The sequence below is a fragment of the Ambystoma mexicanum genome, chromosome 6q (genome assembly GCF_040938575.1).
Source record: "Ambystoma mexicanum isolate Mex_15411 chromosome 6q, UKY_AmexF1_1, whole genome shotgun sequence".
NCBI classification, from domain to species: domain Eukaryota; kingdom Metazoa; phylum Chordata; class Amphibia; order Caudata; family Ambystomatidae; genus Ambystoma; species Ambystoma mexicanum.
Window position 1 is genome coordinate 31,137,588 of NC_090937.1, and position 20,595 is coordinate 31,158,182.

Below are 20,595 nucleotides of genomic sequence, written 5' to 3' on the forward strand. Positions count from 1 at the left end.
ACATGGACTAGGGGGATCAAATTAGTCCAGACCCCTGCAAAGGAGGCCCACAATCGAAATGTGTCCCAGGACCCTTCTGTGGGCTGCCGAGTCTCTGACTGGTGCAGCATAGAGGTATTTGCACTGTACTGAATTGAAGTTCAAAAACTCTGCAGGTCGACAACTTGTGGTTGAAGACCAACTCTACTGCTGTTCTACACAATGAAGAGCTGTGTTCCTGGAACTGAATCATCTTCTCTATCAAAAATCTCATCTGACCCTCACTGCCAACCATCTTTGCCTTGCCCTGGGGGGATTTCATCTTCTCTTGGGACTTGCTCTGAACGCTGTTCTATAGTGCTTAGAGCATTCTGCTAGAACATCTCAACAGTCCTACCAGAATGCATTACAGCCTGCTAGCCAAAACCAAACCCGAAGTAGACTTCAGCCTTTGCACCGGAATCTGATGTAGAAGATGACTGGAGAGTATCAGTTTACATGTCTCCTTGCCCATGACCACCAGTTGTGCTATTCTGGAGTTCAGTGAGGAAGAGAGACTCGTATGAGAGCACGAAGGCAGCTCTCATAAGGAGATTTGGCAAGACTACCAGTCAGTATCTGAGGACTTTTAGAGGGTCAGTGAAAAAACACAATGTCCTTTGAATGTCATTGGAGTAGGAGTCCCAGAAAAACATGATGGGTTGGGGTGAATGGACTCTTTCCAAGGTATGATCGAACTGGTCATGAAATGCTGCGCAGATCCAAGAGTACCAGTCTGTTCCAAGGTCTTAAGTGGGTGTTTGTTTTTTATCTACACTGTACACTTGAATATTCTCAGTGACCGGAGTACTTATTTTTCCCATTAGAAATATTTTATGTTTGATCGTATAAAGTGTACATATTTCAGTATACCAGTGTAGTGTATTATTTTGTGGTGTCTAATGGGATAAATTGTACCTCCATTATAACCTTCCTCCCCCTGAAGTGAAGGAAGACTAATTTGCTACGTCTACCATTGGAGAATCTGGTCTCATTTTGTGTGACACTGTGCTCTAACATTATTACAAAAAAGGTAGCAAGCGCCCCTCTCTCGAAAGAACAAGGCAAGATAACCTGTTCAGTGGTTATTAACCACATTGAGAGTTCGCAGCCATTGCTTTTTGCTCACTGTACCTTCACAGATGGGAAATATCCATTTGCATATCAGTCTTTGTCCCGCCCACCAGGGCAGTCCAGCACCGAAATGCTATGGCAATTCCTCTCTGAACAAGAGTACCATAAGCAACCCCATACACGTGTTTCAGCCTTGTTGGGCATCATCAGTGATGTGAAGCTGAGCCTCTCTAAGCACAGTGAGCAGGGAGTCCACGTCTGGTTGCCCCCAGGTAACCTAGAGTGACCAACCCCAAGTTCCTTTCAAAAATACAAAAAAGGTAGCAGGCGCCCCTCTCTCGAAACAACAAGGCATGATAACCTGTTCAGTGGTTATTAACCACATTGAGAGTTCGCAGCCATTGCTTTTTGCTCACTGTACCTTCACAGATGGAAAATATCCATTTGCATATCAGTCTTTGTCCCGCCCACAAAGGCAGTCCAGCACCGAAATGCTATGGCAATTCCTCTCTGAACAAGAGTACCATCAGCAACCCCATACACGTGTTTCAGCCTTGCTGGGCATCATCAGTGAGGTGAAGCTGAGCCTCTCTAAGCACAGTGAGCAGGGAGTCCACGTCTGGTTGCCCCCAGGTAACCTAGGGTGACCAACCCCAAGTTCCTTTCAAAAATACAAAAAAGGTAGCAGGCGCCCCTCTCTCGAAAGAACAAGGCATGATAACCAGCAATGGCTGCGAACTCTCAATGTGGTTAATAACCACTGAACAGGTTATCATGCCTTGTTCTTTCGAGAGAGGGGCGCCTGCTACCTTTTTTGTATTTTTGAAAGGAACTTGGGGTTGGTCACCAACCATCCAGAACCCACACATCTGAAGTAATGGTGTGCCACTCTGCAAGATGCTGCGCCAGCCTTCCCCCAACCGGCCAACCATGGGACATGGCCTCATGACTGAGCTGAAGCAGCTGCGGCGTTGCCTGAGGGCAAAGAGGCAACAGCCGAGCGGCCTTGACACCTCGTTGTGCGTCCTACTTATAACATCCAGTGACGTCGGCCGTCGGAGGAGGTTCTCGAGGACAGCATATCGACGTCATCGACGCAGAAAGATTTTTCGAAGCAGCACAGCTGTGGTGATTACTGTCATAGATATGGAATACGTTGGAGGACCCATTCCCGTCGAAATAACATTATACATGTACCTTAGTCCATTTTAGAATTTTAGCATTGCAATTCACAGTTGAAGTGTTTCAAAGTGGAATGTCCATTATTGATTTGTTGTTACAGCAGCCATTGCAGGTCATTGTGGTAGAAAGTATCTGGTAGCGATCAGATGACTATTGTTGATTATTCTCAGTGCACTTGACAGCTCATTTTGCATGTTTGTTTTGAAGTCTATCGACATTCTGCAAGTTGCCAGATTCAATTACATTGATGTTTTAGAATAAAATATTTCACAACATTTCCCCATGCCTTGATGGTGACTCATTATTGCATGGCACTCATCTGATGAGTAGGGCATCAGTATGATTGAAGTGAACTGCTGATCAGAACAGAGAGTGATCTACACCAGTCATAATTGTTCAAACATACATCCCAAATCTTTATTCCATCCCCACCTCTAATGAGAAACATTTCAAAGTCATCTTTTTAAACAAATGATAACATCTAATTCAGAAAGCCTTACTATGTTATCTGGGGGCATGAGCACTATCGAGTTTGCAGGTTTTATCTGCGGCTTAGCTGCAGCAACCGGCATTTGGCATATCAATGTGAACGTCCTTGTCGCTTATACTTACTGCAGATTAACAGCAGTTTTTTCTTTGGAGGTGTAAAGGAGTTTAAGTAGGATATCCAGAAGCCTGTTCCTCAAAACGATGAGATTAGCTGAAACAAGTCCTCCAAAATCCTCTTCGGTTCCTGAACAAAATAGATACTAATTAGATCCATCAATGGAGAACTAAATGCAAGATAGCTGAACACTTCAATTGTTACACTTCTTTTGTTACTGCAAATGAGCATGGCATTTATAGACCGAAACCAGAGGCAAGTTGGGAAGCAGTCTTGGCAAGTCGGCACAAAGAGATGCAAAATACAACTAAAACATGCTGAAGACCCATCATTTTCCAAACCAAAAAGCTTAAACACACGCTTTTAGCAATGAGGATGCATTATAGAAAACACATTTAGGAAGGACTGCATTTTCTGTGCTTTTCGTTGGCCTGCTGAACAGGAGTTAGGGCTGATGCATCAATTTGTGCTATTCAGTAATCACTATTTTACTATGAGTGCTGCAATGGGGTCAAGTGTTCTAGACACGGTTTCCCCAATGTGGCTTTTGAAAGCAAACACAAATACTCTACCATTTAAAGCAGCATGGGTACAAAGCACACCCCAATGAACTTCCCTATGGTTATATCTTGCCCCGTTGCTCTTTATCCCAGCACCCCTATCCTCCCACATGACCCTACAGTGTCCATCCCGCCCCAATCTACCACCATTCATTATGACACTCAGGCCCAAGTTACTATGCAACTTAGCATTGCCTTGCTGCTTCCCCGCCCGCATTATGCTACTCACCCTAAATCATTGTCAAGACTCACGTTTGGTAGCCTCCACCCCTATTGACTCATTGTTATGTGTCATAATTGGTCACTAAGCAGCAACAGGTGACCAAGTACTGCTGCACCAGCTGGATTATTACTCCGAGACAATGATCTGGTGACTGCCCCTGTTGGATAATACACACATATATATATATATATATATATATATATATATATATATATATAAAACTACTAAGTTCTCGCTGTAACGTCCATGCAACTAAACGCAACAAAACCCCTGAAATTCAGCTAAAGCCACCTTAACTTCGCACCCCTATTGCGCAGCCTATGACCACAATGATGACATCACTGATGACATTACAACAGTAATTGCCATTAAGCATGGCATTCAGCCATGTTCAGTGTGCATGGTTAAATATATCTTAACACATGAATGGGTACTAGTCATGGCCTTCAGTTATAGACAGTGGTCACAACCTTCACCGATATGCACTAAATATTTTAAAACACTAAGACTACCAACCATAGATTCTGGCCTTTGCCAGTGGATACAACTTTCAATTGTGTCCACTGTATATTATATATACTGATCAGGCACTAGTCATGAACATTAGCACAATACTGGCCAGTGGATACAATCTTAGGCTGTGCCCACTATATATTATAAGATATAAATAGGCCACTAGCCATGGCCTTTGACCTTGAGCAGTTTGTACATCATGTGGCCATGTCCACTGTATATTCAAAAATAATAAAATGCATTAAGTAATGGTCTTCGGCCGTGCCTATTGTGTATTATATAACTCTAACCAGCCACTAGCTATGGCCTTCGGCCGTGCACACTGTATATTATGTACACTAATCATCCACTAGCCATGGTCTTCAACACAATACTAGCCAGTGGCTATGGCCTTTGGATGTGCTGACTGTATATTCTAACATATTAATGGGCACTAGCTATAGCCTTTAGACATGGCCACTGACTGCAGCTTTCAATGTTGCCACTATATATTCTAAAAGCGTGATGGGCTACTAGGCATGGATTTTAACCATGCACATTGGTATTTTTTAACACTGACTGACCACTAGCTATGGCCTTTAGAGCCCGTCAGCGACCCCAGCCTTTGTCATGGCCAAGTCCACGGCCTAAATTGTAATTAAGGAAATCAAACCATTCATGAGCTAACTTATAGATGTTATGTCTAATTCAATTATTGATGTAATCAGTTATATACAATGTAATTAGTGTTGTCACCAGTGATGGCATCAGTGATGTGATTTGTAATGTCATCGGTGTTCTCATACAACATGTAATTAGTGATGTCATCTGTGATTTCATCATTGTGGTCATAGGCTGCACAACAAGGAGCAGGAAGTTAAGGTGGCTTGAGTTGAATTTCATTTTGTTGTGTTAAGTTCTCACCTTAGCATCCCTGCAACTAAATGTTTTTCTTTGAATGTCAAGGATTTTGTTACTCCATAGATTTTTAGAATGTTTCCGGAACACTAGCATGGTCTTCGGCCATGGTCACTAGGCACGGCCACTCTATATTTTAAAACATTTGCATCCCATCGCTCAAAGACGTTCATCAATCACAAACTGATTTTGACCTGTTTTGACAGTTGGATTGTTATGGATAAAAGATTGCAGGCTTTGGGAACTCGCAATATTTTAGTTAATGCCCTGTGCAATTAAATTATTTGCTGAGGATCACACACTTTAGTTAAGCAGTGTGCTACAAGCCCCTTGTTTTATGGCCGGCCTCTTGGGGACTGCTGTGATACATCGCACAACCCCAACTAACCGCATTTAAGCAGCATGTAAATGCCCAGGTACTTTTTCCCCCATAGCAAAAATCAAAAGCGGGGAAACATGAATATAAACACAGTAAGTGAACATATATCTTAGAGTGAAAATAACAAATGTAGTTCAACAGACCTACCCAGACAAAAGTGCGCAAGACAAAACAGCATTGAACTTTTAAAAATTAAGACCTGAAAAATAACCAGAGAGAAGAAATGTTCCAATAAATATGCTGGCAAAGTATAAAAGGTGCTCACCTTTTAAACCCAGCAATCATTTATGAAATATTTCCTGAAAAACGAAATCCCAATACGAAACAAGTGCTTGTGGTCTTGTGAGTAAACGTCTGCACTGGGAACATGACAACCTGAGTAAAATCCTGGTAGCCAAATTGAGCAAGTTTTCCAACCTCAAAAAAACCCAAGGGGTTGCGTCCACCCTCTCAAGAAATGTTACGCTGTCCACCCACTTGTCCTTTACTTGTGCCCTGAAAAACAGCCACAATTTGGGGAAATAACTGCACCAGTGTCCATGATTGCAAACTCTCTTGCCACATAGTGGGCAAATACTCATGACTTACCTCCCCTCTCATCATTTCCCCTCCTCACAAGTCTGGCTTTCAACAATACTCTGCTTTACAAAGATAACTTGAAAATTGCTACTCAAATATATAAATCCATGCAGAAGAGGTTTAGGCAGAAAGAATACAATTGTGGCATTATTACGCCACATCTTGACTGGGAGACTACAAACACATAATGCAATTGGGCGAAAGGCAAAAAATTGTCTCTGAATGCAAAACTTTTAAGGACTGACAGTAGCACGGTTTAAACAATAAAAATTATTTGGATGCCCATTTGGTCGCTCATCCATGCAGTAACCGGTGCTGACCCTGCTTAGCTTCAAAGCGGGACTGACACTGCTTAGCTTCAAAGCAAGGAAAGGGCTGGCCCGTTTCTGTAAGTGGTCTTGTAACTTATTTCACGGGCAGCATGGCTTTAGGAGGTTGGCCCCTTCCTCACTTTGAAACTAAGCAGGGTCTGTCCTGGTTAAAGCATGGATGGGAGACCTGGATGGCAATCGTATCACTGACAGTAATTGTTTACCCCGAACGTCACTATAGCAGTAAAAATCTCTTTAAAAAAAAAAAGAAAAGAAATAAGTAACCGGAGGTACTGAACTACATATACCCTCGGCTATCCGTAGTCCTTTATAGACTCAAATATGGCTTTGAATATAACAAAAAATGGCTGAAAAAATGCTTTTCTGCACCACCAGGCCCTCACCAAGTGCCCCCCTGTCAGGGCTGAGCCACGTGTTGGGGCTAGAAGGCAGGTAGCAGCCACTGTGGGGGCTGCAGAAGGGGTGAAAACCCCCCTGAAATGCCCTACCCAGTATTCAAGGTGGGGTCTCCATCCCTTTTGCAGAAAGAAGACTCTGGGATGGGGAACCGCCTTGGAACTACATCTCCCAGCAGGCCGTGCCTTGCACGAGCCTGCTGTCAGGAAATGCCACGCCCGCGCTAATGCGCATGCGCGAGCCGCGCCATCGGAGCGACGCTCGCAATTCCGGATGCAGAGGAGAGAAGACGTGTTCCAGCCGAGCTCCGGCAGGCACGCCTACGCGGGGCACAAGCTCCCACCTGAACACCCCAGGCCCCGCGCACAATCAAAAGATAAGTTTCTCTTTTAAAACTACTTGTTGGGAACGCAAACGCAGTTGGGAGGCCACGACGATTTCGGCTGTACTTCCGGTTGGGATTACGTTTTAGACACCGTACTGCAGACTGGGGCAGAGGCACGAGAAGCATCGCGCACGAGTCCCCTGCAGTCTGGGAACCAGCACATAGACCCTGCATGGTTTGGGGCAATACTGTGACTAACTGCCCACGCACTTAATGCGTGGAAAAACTAATTAAGCTACTCGGAGTGAAGTCAGCTACGAGTTTGTTTCTATCCATGTGCTAGGCACCAGGATTGTTTTCGCCCGCACTGACGTGTTTTGGTATTTTGCAGTGAAAGCTTGAGTGTCCTTTGGCTGAGCAACACGAACAAGTCAGGAGGATCTGAGGCACCAGCCAGCAATCAGAGCTAAGTGCTGTTATATGTTTGTACCCTGTATGAGTATAATGCAAGGGGGTTGGTGATCACGCACACAATTTGAGAATATGTGCTGCATGAGTTAATGCAGGTGTTATTACTGTGGCAATACTATAGTTAGTAGCGGAGCAGCTACGATAGTCAGCACTTTCATGTCATAGTGTCCTGGTTCTGGAGCTCCAGTACAAAGGCTCCCCTTTGAGGGGCACACAGTGTGAGTGAGGTGCATGGGTGCATGGGCGGTGTATGTCCATCGGAGTAGCGCACAGGAGCCGAGGAGCATGTTTCCCTAAACCCCCTACCTATCCATAACAGCCACCTAACCCTCGTTCCGGTTTTCCTGAACTCCCTCTCCCCATCCAAACCAACGGACCCTAACCCTCTTTCCCCAGCGGGTCAAGGTGGCCTGTGGTTTACATTCCCAGGGGCTAAGACCCAACGGGGAGGCAGGTGTTTGTGCTGCCTCTGCGCCAGTCAACAGGAGCCCGACACCCCCTAATCTGTGCCAGCTCCCCCCACTCCCCAGGTGGCCTCACCATCTTCCCTGCCCTCTCCCTTTCCCCTCACAACACACGCCATTTCTGTGACTCAGTTTTCTTTGAGATGTCTGCTATTTGCAGCAATAGCAGAGGCTACAGAAAGCTTTGCGTTGCAAACTCAGTCCCTAGACCCCCTCCGACTCCCAGATTTCACTTGGTGCCCTCTAGCCATCCTCCCATCTCTAGCCTGGTGGCATTTGAATGTTTGTAAACCTGCAAATAGCTTGACCCCCCCCCCCCAAATCCCCGAGTTTCATTTTCCCATATCTTCAGCAATAACCTTGAATATCGAGATAAAAACAAGATGAGTGCTTTTTCATTTCTGAAAACCATGAATCTGGAAAGCATCATGGGACATATAACTACCAGTTTTTGAGAAAGGGCCCCACTTCTCTGTCAATTATTTAAATAACTACTGCACGGAATAACCCCAAGCCATGCATGGATCGCGAGTCAACGCTTCGTGCCCAAGTTGTTTAGGACCTGGTTCAAACCCGTCCAGCGGCTTGGGCTGAGCGCTTTGGCAAAAAATGTACCTTGTCTGTCTATGCGAAAATCAATAGGAAGTAGGCTGCAACTTTGGAAAACAATCTTTTGTTGTCTTCTTAATAACGTTCTTATTTTTTAACGTATCTTTACAAAACAATGCAGTGTGAGGGGGCCGTGAGTCCCTCATCCCTTTCGAAAGTTCAGTCAAAACCGTTACTCGAATTAAAAGTTATTAACAATAGAATTTTGAGGGGTTCCTATGGGAGTCTGACTCACCTTAACTATATTGCGGCTACCACCACCCTATAATCTATATGTGTGAAAGTGTGTTTGTATGTTCGGGGTTGGCTCCAGCCCCATAACAGTTGGTGGGCTGAAATTTTGGCCCAAGGTTGGCATACTAGTCTGGGGTGTACTGGCGATAGTGAAATTTGACACACCAATTCGCCCTACAACCGGGCAGGTCCGGCCCTGTGCTATCAGTACAGGCGATGTCGGGAGATTGCTGATTTTGCGATTGCTGGCTCCAGCCCCACAACCGTTGGTGGGCTGAAATGTTGGCCTGAAATTTTGGGTCGAGGTCAGTATACCAGTCTCGGGTGTACTGGCAATAGTGAAATTTGACCTGTGCTATCAGTATAGGCGACTTCAGAAGATTGAACATTTTCCAAAAATTGGAAGTTAGGACACAAGGTCGTCATACAAAACAGGGGTGTACTGGCAATAGTGAAATTTGACCAACCCCAACCATTTGCCCTGGACAGGGGTGGAGCGGTATCCGGCCCTGCACTATCAGTATAGGCGTTTTCAGGATATTGCCGATTTTGCGACTTTTCCAAAAATAGGAACTTATGACACAATAAAACATACACAAAGCTACAGCAGACCCCCACGTGCATGTCAGCTACAGAACTGGCAAACGCCGGGTGGTACCACCAGTAGTTTATAATTTCTTTCCTTTGGTCTAACCTAAGAGCATATATATTGCTAATTAGGAGAGTCAGTTATGGAACAGTAACTCATTTTACAAGTATAGACCATATTTTGATAGATGACCATAATCATTAACCTGCTGTAAAAGAACAATTTACGGACCCCTGGTAACGTTCTTTTGATTGGATGTTCCTCCCACATATTCCTCATCTTATGATTATTATCTGTCCAGCTTCAGCTGCTTCAGAATAACTTTTTGACAGGGGGCACTGTGGGCCGTCTTGTCGAGTCGATGTCCCTCAAGGGTCTCTGTTCGAATGTCAAATTCATCATCAGTCTAAGTAGCGCCCGCAGCACCAGTTGGCTTCAGTTCGGTTTTCCCCCACCTCCTGAAGAGGAATTACCAGGTGTACCTTAGACCGTAGGCTCATAGAAAGCGTAAAGTGTAAGAACACGTAAATTGTACGGCAGAGTAGGCTGGGAGGGGCAATGAGGAATACATGTGAGGAACATCCAATCAAAGGATGAGTCAGGGATAAGTCATTTTTTCTTCGAATGGATTGTTTCCTCTTATATAGTCCTCATCTTATGATAGACTCCCAAAGCAGTAATAATTTGAGGATGGGAGTACAAATTTTATTTTGTGTTCTAATCATGGATCGAATGAAGGACTGCTTTTGCAAATTGTCCTCCCTGACTGGAAGTCCACACAGTAACGTCTCACAAAAGTAATACTAGATGACCAAGTGGCCGCTGAACAAATGTCTTTGATTGGGAAACCTCTTTAAAGAGCAGCAGAGGTTGCCATGCCCCTTGTGGAATGTGCTCTTAGGCCTTCCGGCGGGTCCTTGCCATTCACCAATAGCCAGGATAATCCATCAGGATGTGGTTTGTTTACTAACAGCTAGACCCAATTTGGGGCCGGTATAGCCAATGAATAATTGGTCATTTTGTCAAAATTCAGACAATCTGCATATGTAAAAACCGAGAGCCCTTTTTGGGTCCACTCTATGTAATCTTTCCTCCTCCTTCCCCAGATGGGGAGGTGGATAGAAAGTTGGTAAAGTAATTTTTTGCGACAAGTGGAAGTCGGAGACTACCTTCGGTAGTAAAGAAGGTTTCACCTTGAGAATAACTTGGTCTTTATGGACGTTCCTGCAATAAGAAACAATGTCAACAATCTTAATGGGCATGAGTGTAGAGGCTCAAAAAGAATGCGTGTTAAAAATCCTAACACCAGATTGAGATCCCATACAGGTACATTTTATGGAACTGGTGGAAATACATTAGTAAGGCCTTTTAGGAATTAAACAATCAGAGGGATCTTAAAATATGAATCCTCCTGCGGAGAGCGCTTGAAAATAGACAGCGCAGCTAGGTAACCCTTAATGGTTCCAATCTGGAGCCCCAGATATGCCAAATGTAACAAAAAGGAAAGCACCATAGGTGTGTCACATAGAAAGGGATCCACATTCTTATCCCTGTACCAGCTGCTGAACTTGTCCCAACGGCAACGGTTGAAAGAAGATGTTGTTGGCCTTCTGGCTGAAAGCAAAGTCTCCATTATGTCATCCATAAGGTCCCAATCCTTATATACCAGCCTTTCAGAAACCATGCGTGAAGGCGGAGTGTCTTGACCCCTGGGTGGAAAACTCGCCTTTCCTCTTGCGAGAGAAAATCCTCTTTTTGAGGAAGACGCATTGGAGGGCTGATGGACATGTCCAGAAGGTCCGGCTACCACGTCTTACTGGCCCAATCGGAGCAATTAGGATCATGAATTTCCCAAACTTTTCAACCTCCTGATCACGTGAGGAACGACAGGGACTGGAGGAAATGCGTACAGAGGTGGAAACTCCCAGTCCACCACAAACGCGTCCCCTAGAGCTCCTCTTGGAGGAAGTAACCTGGAGTCAAACAGTTTGCACTTCCAGTTGACTCTGGTTGCGAACAGATCCACTTGAGGGGTTCCCCAAAGGGTGAAGATCTCTTGAAGGACTTCCTGAAATAGTTCCCACTCGTGGGAGACTGTGCTCTGCCTGCTCAAAGTGTCTGCTGCCGTGTTCTCCTCTCCGGTAGGGTGAACTGCTGATGGGGAGATTCCTTCTTGAATTGCCCATAACCAGAGCTGCACTGCCTCTCTGCACAGGGGTAGTGACCCTACACCACCTCTCTCGTTGAGGTAGTACATGGCCGCTGTGTTGTCCGTCATTATCTGGAATTTGTTTCCCCATGCAGAGGGCAGAAAGGACTTCGGCGCTAGTGTGATTGCCCTTGGCTCCAACAGGTTGATATGTAGTTTGGACGCTAATGGAGACCAACAACCGCTCATTGTGAGATCATTGGTGTTGGCTCCCCACCTCGTGAGTGAGGCATCCATCACTACCGTTATCTCCAGCCCACCACAGAAGGTCCTGAGACACACTGCTTGGAACTTTCAGGTGGTCTGACATTCTGCCTGAAAACTGGGACCATTGAGTCCTGAGAGCCCATTGGAAGGATCTCATTCTCAGGCAAGCCCCTGACCCCAGGAAAATCCAGGATGTCATAAGACCGAGCCACCTCAAAAACAATCGAAGGCCAGAAGATGCTGCTCACTCTGGAAAGTGGTAACCATCTGCAGAATGTGTTGAGCTCTCACCTCGGGTGGTGAGGCTTTTCCTGAGGAAGCATCCTGGACTGCTCCAATGAATTGCAGTCTTGGAGATATATCATGTGGGACTTCCTGTCATTGAGGGAGAAGCCCATTCTGTGGAGCGAGTGGCAGGTTACGCTGAGATGTTCCTGGGCTTGCTTGGGTGAACTAGCCCTGATCGGCCAATTGTCCATGTAGGGGTGGCCATGAATACCCCTCCTCCTGAGAGTCGCTGCCACCACCTACATCAACTTGGTGAAAACCCTCAGGCGGAGGTCAGCCCGAATGGCAGAATTCTAAATTGATAATGAGAACCGCCAACCGCGAACCTCGGGTACTCTGTGCTTGAGATGGATAGGCACATGAAAATAGGCATCCTGAAGGTTCGACGACACCATCCAGTCTTGGAGTTGGAGAGACTTTGGGAAAGGGTAACCATCTTGAACTTGTCCTTTCTGATGAACTTGTTCAAGTTTCTCAAGTCCAAGATGGGTCTCAATCCTTAGTCCTTCTTGGGAATCCGAAAGCATGGGGAATACTAACTCTGCTACAGGTACATGTTCTATTGCACCATTCTCTACCAGGGTCAACATTTCCTGCACAAGGAGTGGATGCGGAATTTTGAAAGAGTTGTTCCCTGGTGTATGATCCTGAGGCCTTCTTTGGAAAGGAAGGCAGTAACCTTGGGCTACAGTTTCCAGTGCCCAAGCATCTGAAGTAATGCTTCGCCATTCGTTCAGATGCTGAGTAAGTCTGCCTCCCACCGGGGACTTGTGAGTCAAGGCCTCAGAGTGGTTTTGAGGCCGCTGAAGCAGCGGCTAAGGGTAAAGTTGCCGTTGCTTGGGTTAGCTTAGCACCTCTCCCTTGTCCACCACAAGGGAATCTTCTCTGACCTCTTTGACAGGCTTGTCCCCTTCCTCTTCCAATTGAGTAGAATTGAAGGATTTAGCGCCGCCATTAGACAGCCTCAATACCCCTACTCTGGCTCATCTTCCTGGAGGGGTAAGGGTTTTAGTTGCCGCTTTCGAGGTCTGCAGCTTTTCCAAACTCTCATCTGCATTGTTGCCAAACAGCCTCGAGCCGTCAAAGGGCATGTTGAGTGGCCTAGCTTGCACATCTGGTGCAAACCTGGACTTTCTCAACCACGCAAATCTGCGTAACACTGTGCTAGCTGCTGTGGATCTGCTGATGCTGTCTGCAGTATCCAGACCTGACTGGAGACATTCACCTTACCACCCTGGATGATTGCCATGAAGCCGTCCCTTTCCTCCCCTTCCTGGATGTGCTTAGCCGCTATAGCTATGCAGTCCCACAGGGTAAACGTAAACCTTGACAAAGTACAAGTCACATTTGTTGATTTGAATGCTGTACTGCCAGCCGTAAAACACTTTTTCGCCAAGGCATCCACTTTCTTATCATCGTATCAGGAGGGATGGATAGGTATGCTGACTGCTTGGTAGATGTAGCAGCCTGGACCACCAAACCTTCTGGTGTTGGGTGTTTAGTTAGATACTCTGGGTCGCTGCTGGATGGTCTATTTTTTGGCAAAACCCTTATTTACTGCAGCCGCAGTTTCTGGTGTCTCCCAATTTGCAGAGACCCTTTTCTGTCAAGCAGTGTGGTAAAATTGGATCTTTCTGGGGACCCTGGTCCAAGACATCTGTCATAGCCTCTTCTTCAAAAGAAGGAGTAGGCCTGCTCCAGTCTAACAACTCTATAACCCTGCTCATTAGTTTTCTATATGAGGAGTCCGCATGTTCAGTTGAATCTGGTTGGCCAAACTAACTCGTGAGAGGTATCTAACCCACTGGCTGACTGAAGGTTGTCATATAAACCCCTTAATCTGAACACATTAGAGATTAGCTCTTCTGGCACCATAGGGGTGCCGAAGTGTAGCCCAAAAGGTGGTGTGTTATCAGAAGGATGGTCTTCCTCATAGATGGCTGATAAAGACTTTAAAAAAGTCTTTTTAGGTAAAGGTTTGAAAATCTTTTCCTGTACCACCACTGGATTTGACAATTTTGAAGTAATCGTCGACAATGACCTCAAGGTCGGGATCGCATTAGAAAGCGTTGACTTCGATACCAGTATCGATGACTCGGACGCCAACGGTGTCAGCAAACGCAGTGATATAGTCGACTTCTTGTGCTTCTTCGACGGAACCCTCGATGGGCTAGGTTCCTGACTTGTATGAGCCCTTGCCGATTTCTTGTCTAATTGAGATCTTTTTCGATGCAGCACCGGCTTAAGGCTCGGTTTCGAAGATTTTGTCTTCGACTTCCCTCGTTGTCTTTTTGCAGATGGACAGGGGCATGGGCTTTCTGCTTGTCTTTCGAGGGAGTTGAGGCCGCATTCTCGAAGATCTTAAGCATCTCATTACGAAACGCATCCCACTTAGCAGGGGAGTCTGATTTCGTTGGACACCTGATTACCTCAGCCGAGGAATCAATGGAGGTCAAAGGCGACCTATGATGCAGTTTCTTGGCATTCTTCGAAGAAGACTTAGAATGGCGTGATCGACTTCTCGATCGGGACCGCTTTGATATTTTACGTTGAGAGGAATCCCTCGACTCATCTGTCTTACTTTAACTCTTCCAAGGAGACTTCGAAAGGTATTCTCCCCACCACCAATTTACCTTTACACTCCCTGAGAGCCTTTTCAGTCATCGCCTGACAGGAGCCGCAGTCGGAGGTACGATGCCACGAACCAAGGCACCACAGGCATACGCGATGGGGGTCGGTGATCGACATCCTCGATCCACAGTCTTGGCACTTCTTGAAGCCCGACTTAGGCGTTGATGGTGCCGAATAAGACATTTTCTAAACAAAAATAACTAGTGATTTCACAGAAGAACCGAAATGCACCGTAATCTCTCAAAGCGTTAGCCCAGAAAAATTGAACTGAAGCCAACGGGCGCTGCGTGCGCTACTTATACTGATGACGACATTGGCAGTCGAATGGAGGCCCCCGAGGGACATTGACTCGACGGCACACAGCGTCCCCTGATGAAAAAATTCCGAAGCAGCTGAAGCTGGAGAGATAATTATCATAAGATGAGGAATACGTGGGAGGACACAAACAGGATGTTTGGTACAGTTGGGTCACTCAGAACAGCTGCTATGCTTCACACCAAAGCATTCCATCCAAAAGACCTCCAATGATGCTGCCGTTATCCAAGTCCAGTCACCCGAGGGTGAACTTTTAAAGGAGTTGAGGTGGAAGAGCCTGCCTGGGGTTCAGGAAATTAGTCAAGAAAACAGGCAGTCGCACAAGACCACTTACTTCTAAAGAACCTTACCAGCTTCCAGGTTTTCTTCGTTGTTAACTTCCATGACTACAAACTTTTCACATACTGCAAATGTTGGCAAAGTAGACGAGACAAACTGTCCAAACCTTACAAATAAAATAGAAAGCAAAAATCATTTAGTTTGCAACATGAAAAACTAGCAAAGAACAAATGAAATGTTGAGCCAAGGGGGGGGTAGAGGATAATTTTAAGACACTGGTTTCATTTACTGTTAAGAATAGTTAGTGCGTATAGTTACAGTAACTTCATAAACAAGGCAAACCGGAAGTTCCACTCCCACTCTTCAAGTTCCCACAAATACACACAAAGCTCATAAAGACACAGACAAAATACTGTACAAACCAATTTATGGTAACAAGTGCAGATGAACTTTCTACAAAGCAATGTGTTACACAAAAAACAAACTTCTTTCAAGGGGAGTTAAAAAAAAGTCGACATTTGGGTAGGTTGTCTCTTTAGTGATTAATTTGAAGATTTGTAAAATACTGTTGTTTAAAATCTATTCTTACTAAAGGAAAAGGACCCGGGGTCCAGACGAGACACCAAACACGGACAACCTAGTAGTTAACATCTCTGACAAGATTCTTAGCAACCATGAAAATAGAGTATTACAGAAGGGACTTAAGTTTGTACCAACCTATGGAACCAACCTATTCAACACTAAGATTGAGCTACATAAACTCACACGCAAACTTAAATTGAAGGTATTTTTTGCAGAAATGGAAAATGAACATCAATCTGACAGAGATTCATCAGATTTTGTAGAATTCAAACCAAAAAGTACTTTTGTAGCTCCTATTATAGTTCCCGCAGTTGACATCTTTGAGAAAATGGTTCTCGCAGACCTAAAAAAGATACATTTTGGTGCACCTAAATACAAGAATCTCAGCAGAGGCGAAATGGCCATTATCAAAGGCTTATACATGGATGAAAAAATCACCATAAGGCCGGCTGACAAAGGAGGGGCGTTAGTCATTCAGAATACAGCAGACTACAAAAGAGAATGCTTACGACAACTAGGCGATCACACAATCTATGCTAAAAATGGATCATGATCCGACGAACAGAATAAAAATGGACCTTGAGTCAGTTCTCACAAGAGCGGAAGAATTGGGCATGATTACACACAAAACCAAACAATTATTGCAGAATCCAAGACCTAATACTCCACATTTCTATTCACTCCCTAAGATACACACAAATCTGGACAACCCGCCCGGAAGACCAATTGTTGCAGCAACAGGAGGGATACTACAACCTTTGGGAACCTACATCTATTACTTCTTACAACCGATCATACAAAAAACCTCCACATATGTTAAAGACAGCAAACATTTTTTGAACATTCTGGAACAGATTCATCTGGAAGAACAAGACATTCTGTTCACCATTGACGTAAACAGCCTCTATACGAGTATACCTCATGACCTAGGGCAAGCAGCAGTGGAATGGCTCTTGCTAAAGGAAGACAACATAGGAGCTTACAAAGAATTTATTTTGACATTATTTACCTTCATCTCCATGAATTCATACTTTACTTATGAGAAAGAATACTATCTGCAGACGTCAGGAACTGCCATGGGAGCCACAATGGCACCAGCGTATGCGAACGCATTTATGCATCGGTTTGAGACCGAACACATCTTGGAAATACAAAAATGGAATGACCAACTAAAAGTGTGGGTTAGATACATAGATGATATTTTCGGGATATGGAAGGGATCCATTGACACATTGAAGGAATTCTTGACATACCTGAACCAGATCGATTCGCGAATACAGTTTACCGCAGAAATAGGAAATCCTAATATCCATTACCTTGATGTCGAAGTGAAAGTAAATCAACTACAGATCACGACCTCGCTGTACACCAAGCCCACTGACAGGAATAACTTACAACATTGCATGAGTTTTCATCCTCAGAATACGCTACGTAACTTACCCTATGGACAGATGCTATGTTTGAAAAGAATCATCAGCGATCCAGAAGAACTTCAACAAGAATTACACAAACTCGAAAACAAATTATCCAATCAAGGACACCACCAGGAGGAATTACATGTAGCATCCTCTAAAGTGACAGCCAAAACTAGAGCCAGCACATTGGAAGAGAAACCCAAAAGGGAAGCCCCCACAATAGTGTATGTGTCAAAATTTTCGACTAATAAACTAAACTGCACGAATAAAGAAATGAATTACCAAACATTGGGCTATACTCACCAGCGATGAACGCACAACTTCCTTATTCCAAACTAAACCAGTGTTTGCATACCAGCGTTCAAACAATCTATGTGATTTATTAGTCACCACCAAAGACACCAAAGGTAGAAAACAAACGCATAAACAACAAGGCACCTACCCATGTCTGAACTGCAACAATTGTAATAGCATCATTAAAGGGAACACAGTATCACACCCCCACACAGGAGAAAAGATACAACTCAGAGGTTTTGGGACATGCGACACTGAGAATTGCATATATTGCATACGCTGCCCTTGTGGACTATGTTACGTGGGAGAAACTGGACGGAAGCTGAAGACTAGGATGAGCGAACATAAGTCTTGCATACGAAATAAGAACCCAAATTCAGCTGTTGCCAGACATTTCAATCAAAAACAGCATACTGTGGCCCAATTGAGGTTCCAAGTATTGGAAGTACTGAGCAACCAGCAACCAGGCATTGATCTGCGAAGAAGACGTCAGCAAAGAGACGTACTGGATAGATACATCGATTGGACAGTTTATCACCCAGGGGAATGAACGAAGAATTAGATTTGAACTGTTTTCTATGAGTTGAACCGTTTTCTTAAAAAGCAACTGTATAAGTAACTTACCAAGCTGGACCAGCATATAGTTGAGATTACATCCTATGGACGATATTCCTGAGTTTGATCGTCAGAAGCTCACTCAGCATCACCTAACAGTGTTCTTGCATGTTTTCTTAAAAAATATATTAAAAAATATATAATGTATGTGTTTACGTGACTTTGTTACAATCTTCCAGTATTGTTTCTGTTTTCTTGTCATTTCTCGCTTCATTTATGATTTTGTGATACATACAAGGGGATCACCACAGTATGTGTTATTTTTGTTTTTTAATGTTCGCTTGACATTAGATGATGTAGGATAGTAGTACGTCATATTAGTGTGTGTACATACAGAATCCACTCGTTTTTTCACATTCTGAATAAGCCCCAAGTAAGATGGCGGCTTTCACATGGACAAGACTCCATGTTGTAGGAGGCAATGCCGTAGCAACTGGAGCCTCACTTTGAATACAACTCAGCATTTACTTAGGTAACGAGCTGACAGAGAATCATGACTCAGCGAAGCACGTCTCCCGCTCTGCATCAGCATTTCACATAAGGTAGGCGTTAAATGGCAGACTAGCTCGGCCAAGATTAACAGTTATTAAGTGTAAAATAACAGAAGCCAGCGGGCTAGCTGCACGCTTAAATTGATGTTATTATATCAATACAGGTTAACTTGTGCACTTGATTGGAAGCGGCTGCGCCGCACATCGTAATACAAACTTTTGAGTTTGGATATGCCAGTATCTTACGGGCAAAGGTCAGAAATTTTGATCTCTCACAATACTTGCACATTAGCATCACGCATGCATTCTCAACATAGTCACCATGAGAATAAACACTCGTTCTGTGCGGTTTATAAATGTCATCTGTTTTTGTAAATCCCACCTGTAAAGTCGTAGCACAATCATTATCAGGCACTATAGTATTGACATAACTGGTAAACTGGCCAGCACAATAGCTAACACACAAGGTGCATTAGCATATCCTAAATCGAATTGGCATTTGGGCACTTGTATAATAGACAATCGCATGAGTATTGTAAGATATGAAGCTGAATAATGTGATGTTTATATGAAAAAGCTTATGTATTTTTAATATTTTTGTGTTTACTCTCTATTTTTTTTTTTATGTTTCGTGTACGTGTGACCCTGTTGATTTTTCATGTTATGCATTGTAATGTGTTATATTTTGGATCATGTTGTCTTTTGCACGATTGGTTTAATTAACACCGATGTCTTATGTTTGGCTACAATTTTGATTAGATAGGCCCCGATGAAGGACTGTAGAGTCGGAAATGCATTGGCCATTTTGGGTTGTTTTGCCCATCAGAAAAGCAACTGTTTACGGTCACTTTAAATAAATCACCAAACTCAAGAATTAATGATTTGTGAATGTGGACTATCAGAAAACTAAACTTTTTTTGAAACCCAATCGTGATCTAAGGGTGTGCGGCCCACACCGCAGGCAAGATTGCCTAGGTCTTTCTTTACACAGTTCACTCTCATCGTGCTGACGCATGGTTGCACGATTTAGTGGGCTGCACCCCAAAATACAGCAATATTTATAAGCTTCTGCTCAAAGTAAGAATAAATAGCGGTGCCTGCTCCAGTTCTTAGTCTCTCTCCTAATGCATACAAACATCTTTCAGAGGGGCCATGTTGCCGCCTTGCAGATATCGCCTAGGGTTACAGGCCTCTGAAAAGTAATCAACCCTGCTTTAGCTCTCTCGTAGGGCTGTCGCATGTTCACTTTGGCAACAAAAGTCACTGTAGCCAGGGGTTGATGGATAACTGGGAGAGGAGTCCATAATACAACCTGTGAAGGTGGAAAATCTGGGAATCCTCAGGGATCTCCTAGACCTTCCAAGACTGACAAAAGAGACCTAGGGCACAAGCAACTTCTACAGAGTGCCAGCAGAGACACCATTCCTGGGTAAGAATATATTTTTACAGATATATTATGTGAACCTTCCCTTACTGTGTGATAATCAAAAGTATTTCCTGTACCTCCAAACTGGTTACATTCCGGAGGAGGAGGGGCGGGGGGGCTTGACTGCTCCTGCTCTGGCTGTTCTAATACTTTGAGAGTGAGGAGCTCAAAGGAAACACCGCATTAGCCAAGTGGGGCTAATATAGCTGGGCCATTGAAACTGAACCCCAGGAAACCTCCCCAACATCAACTAAGCTAGTGGAGTCTGGCTTTCTTTTATACTGTGGTGAATAGGGTTATTAGGGCACTGAAAGCACCGATTGGTTGCCCCATTCCTTTCTGGGTTTCCATGGCCCTGGTAGGAATTTGTCCTCTGTGCCCACCTCCTCCCCTT

The 20,595-nt window shown here is 44.4% G+C and overlaps 1 protein-coding gene across 5 annotated transcripts in view; it reads right to left on the reverse strand.

Moving 5' to 3' along the window:
* The window catches only part of WDFY3 (WD repeat and FYVE domain containing 3), a 2,538,776-nt gene that overhangs the window by 1,285,696 nt on the left and 1,232,485 nt on the right, over positions 1-20,595 (reverse strand). For all 5 annotated transcript variants that reach the window (XM_069630405.1, XM_069630406.1, XM_069630403.1 and 2 more), the window contains 2 exons: positions 15,450-15,544; positions 2,887-3,007 (listed from right to left, as the gene is read on the reverse strand). In XM_069630405.1, coding sequence (XP_069486506.1) covers positions 2,887-3,007; positions 15,450-15,544 — 216 coding nt within the window. The remainder of the gene's footprint in view (positions 1-2,886; positions 3,008-15,449; positions 15,545-20,595) is intronic.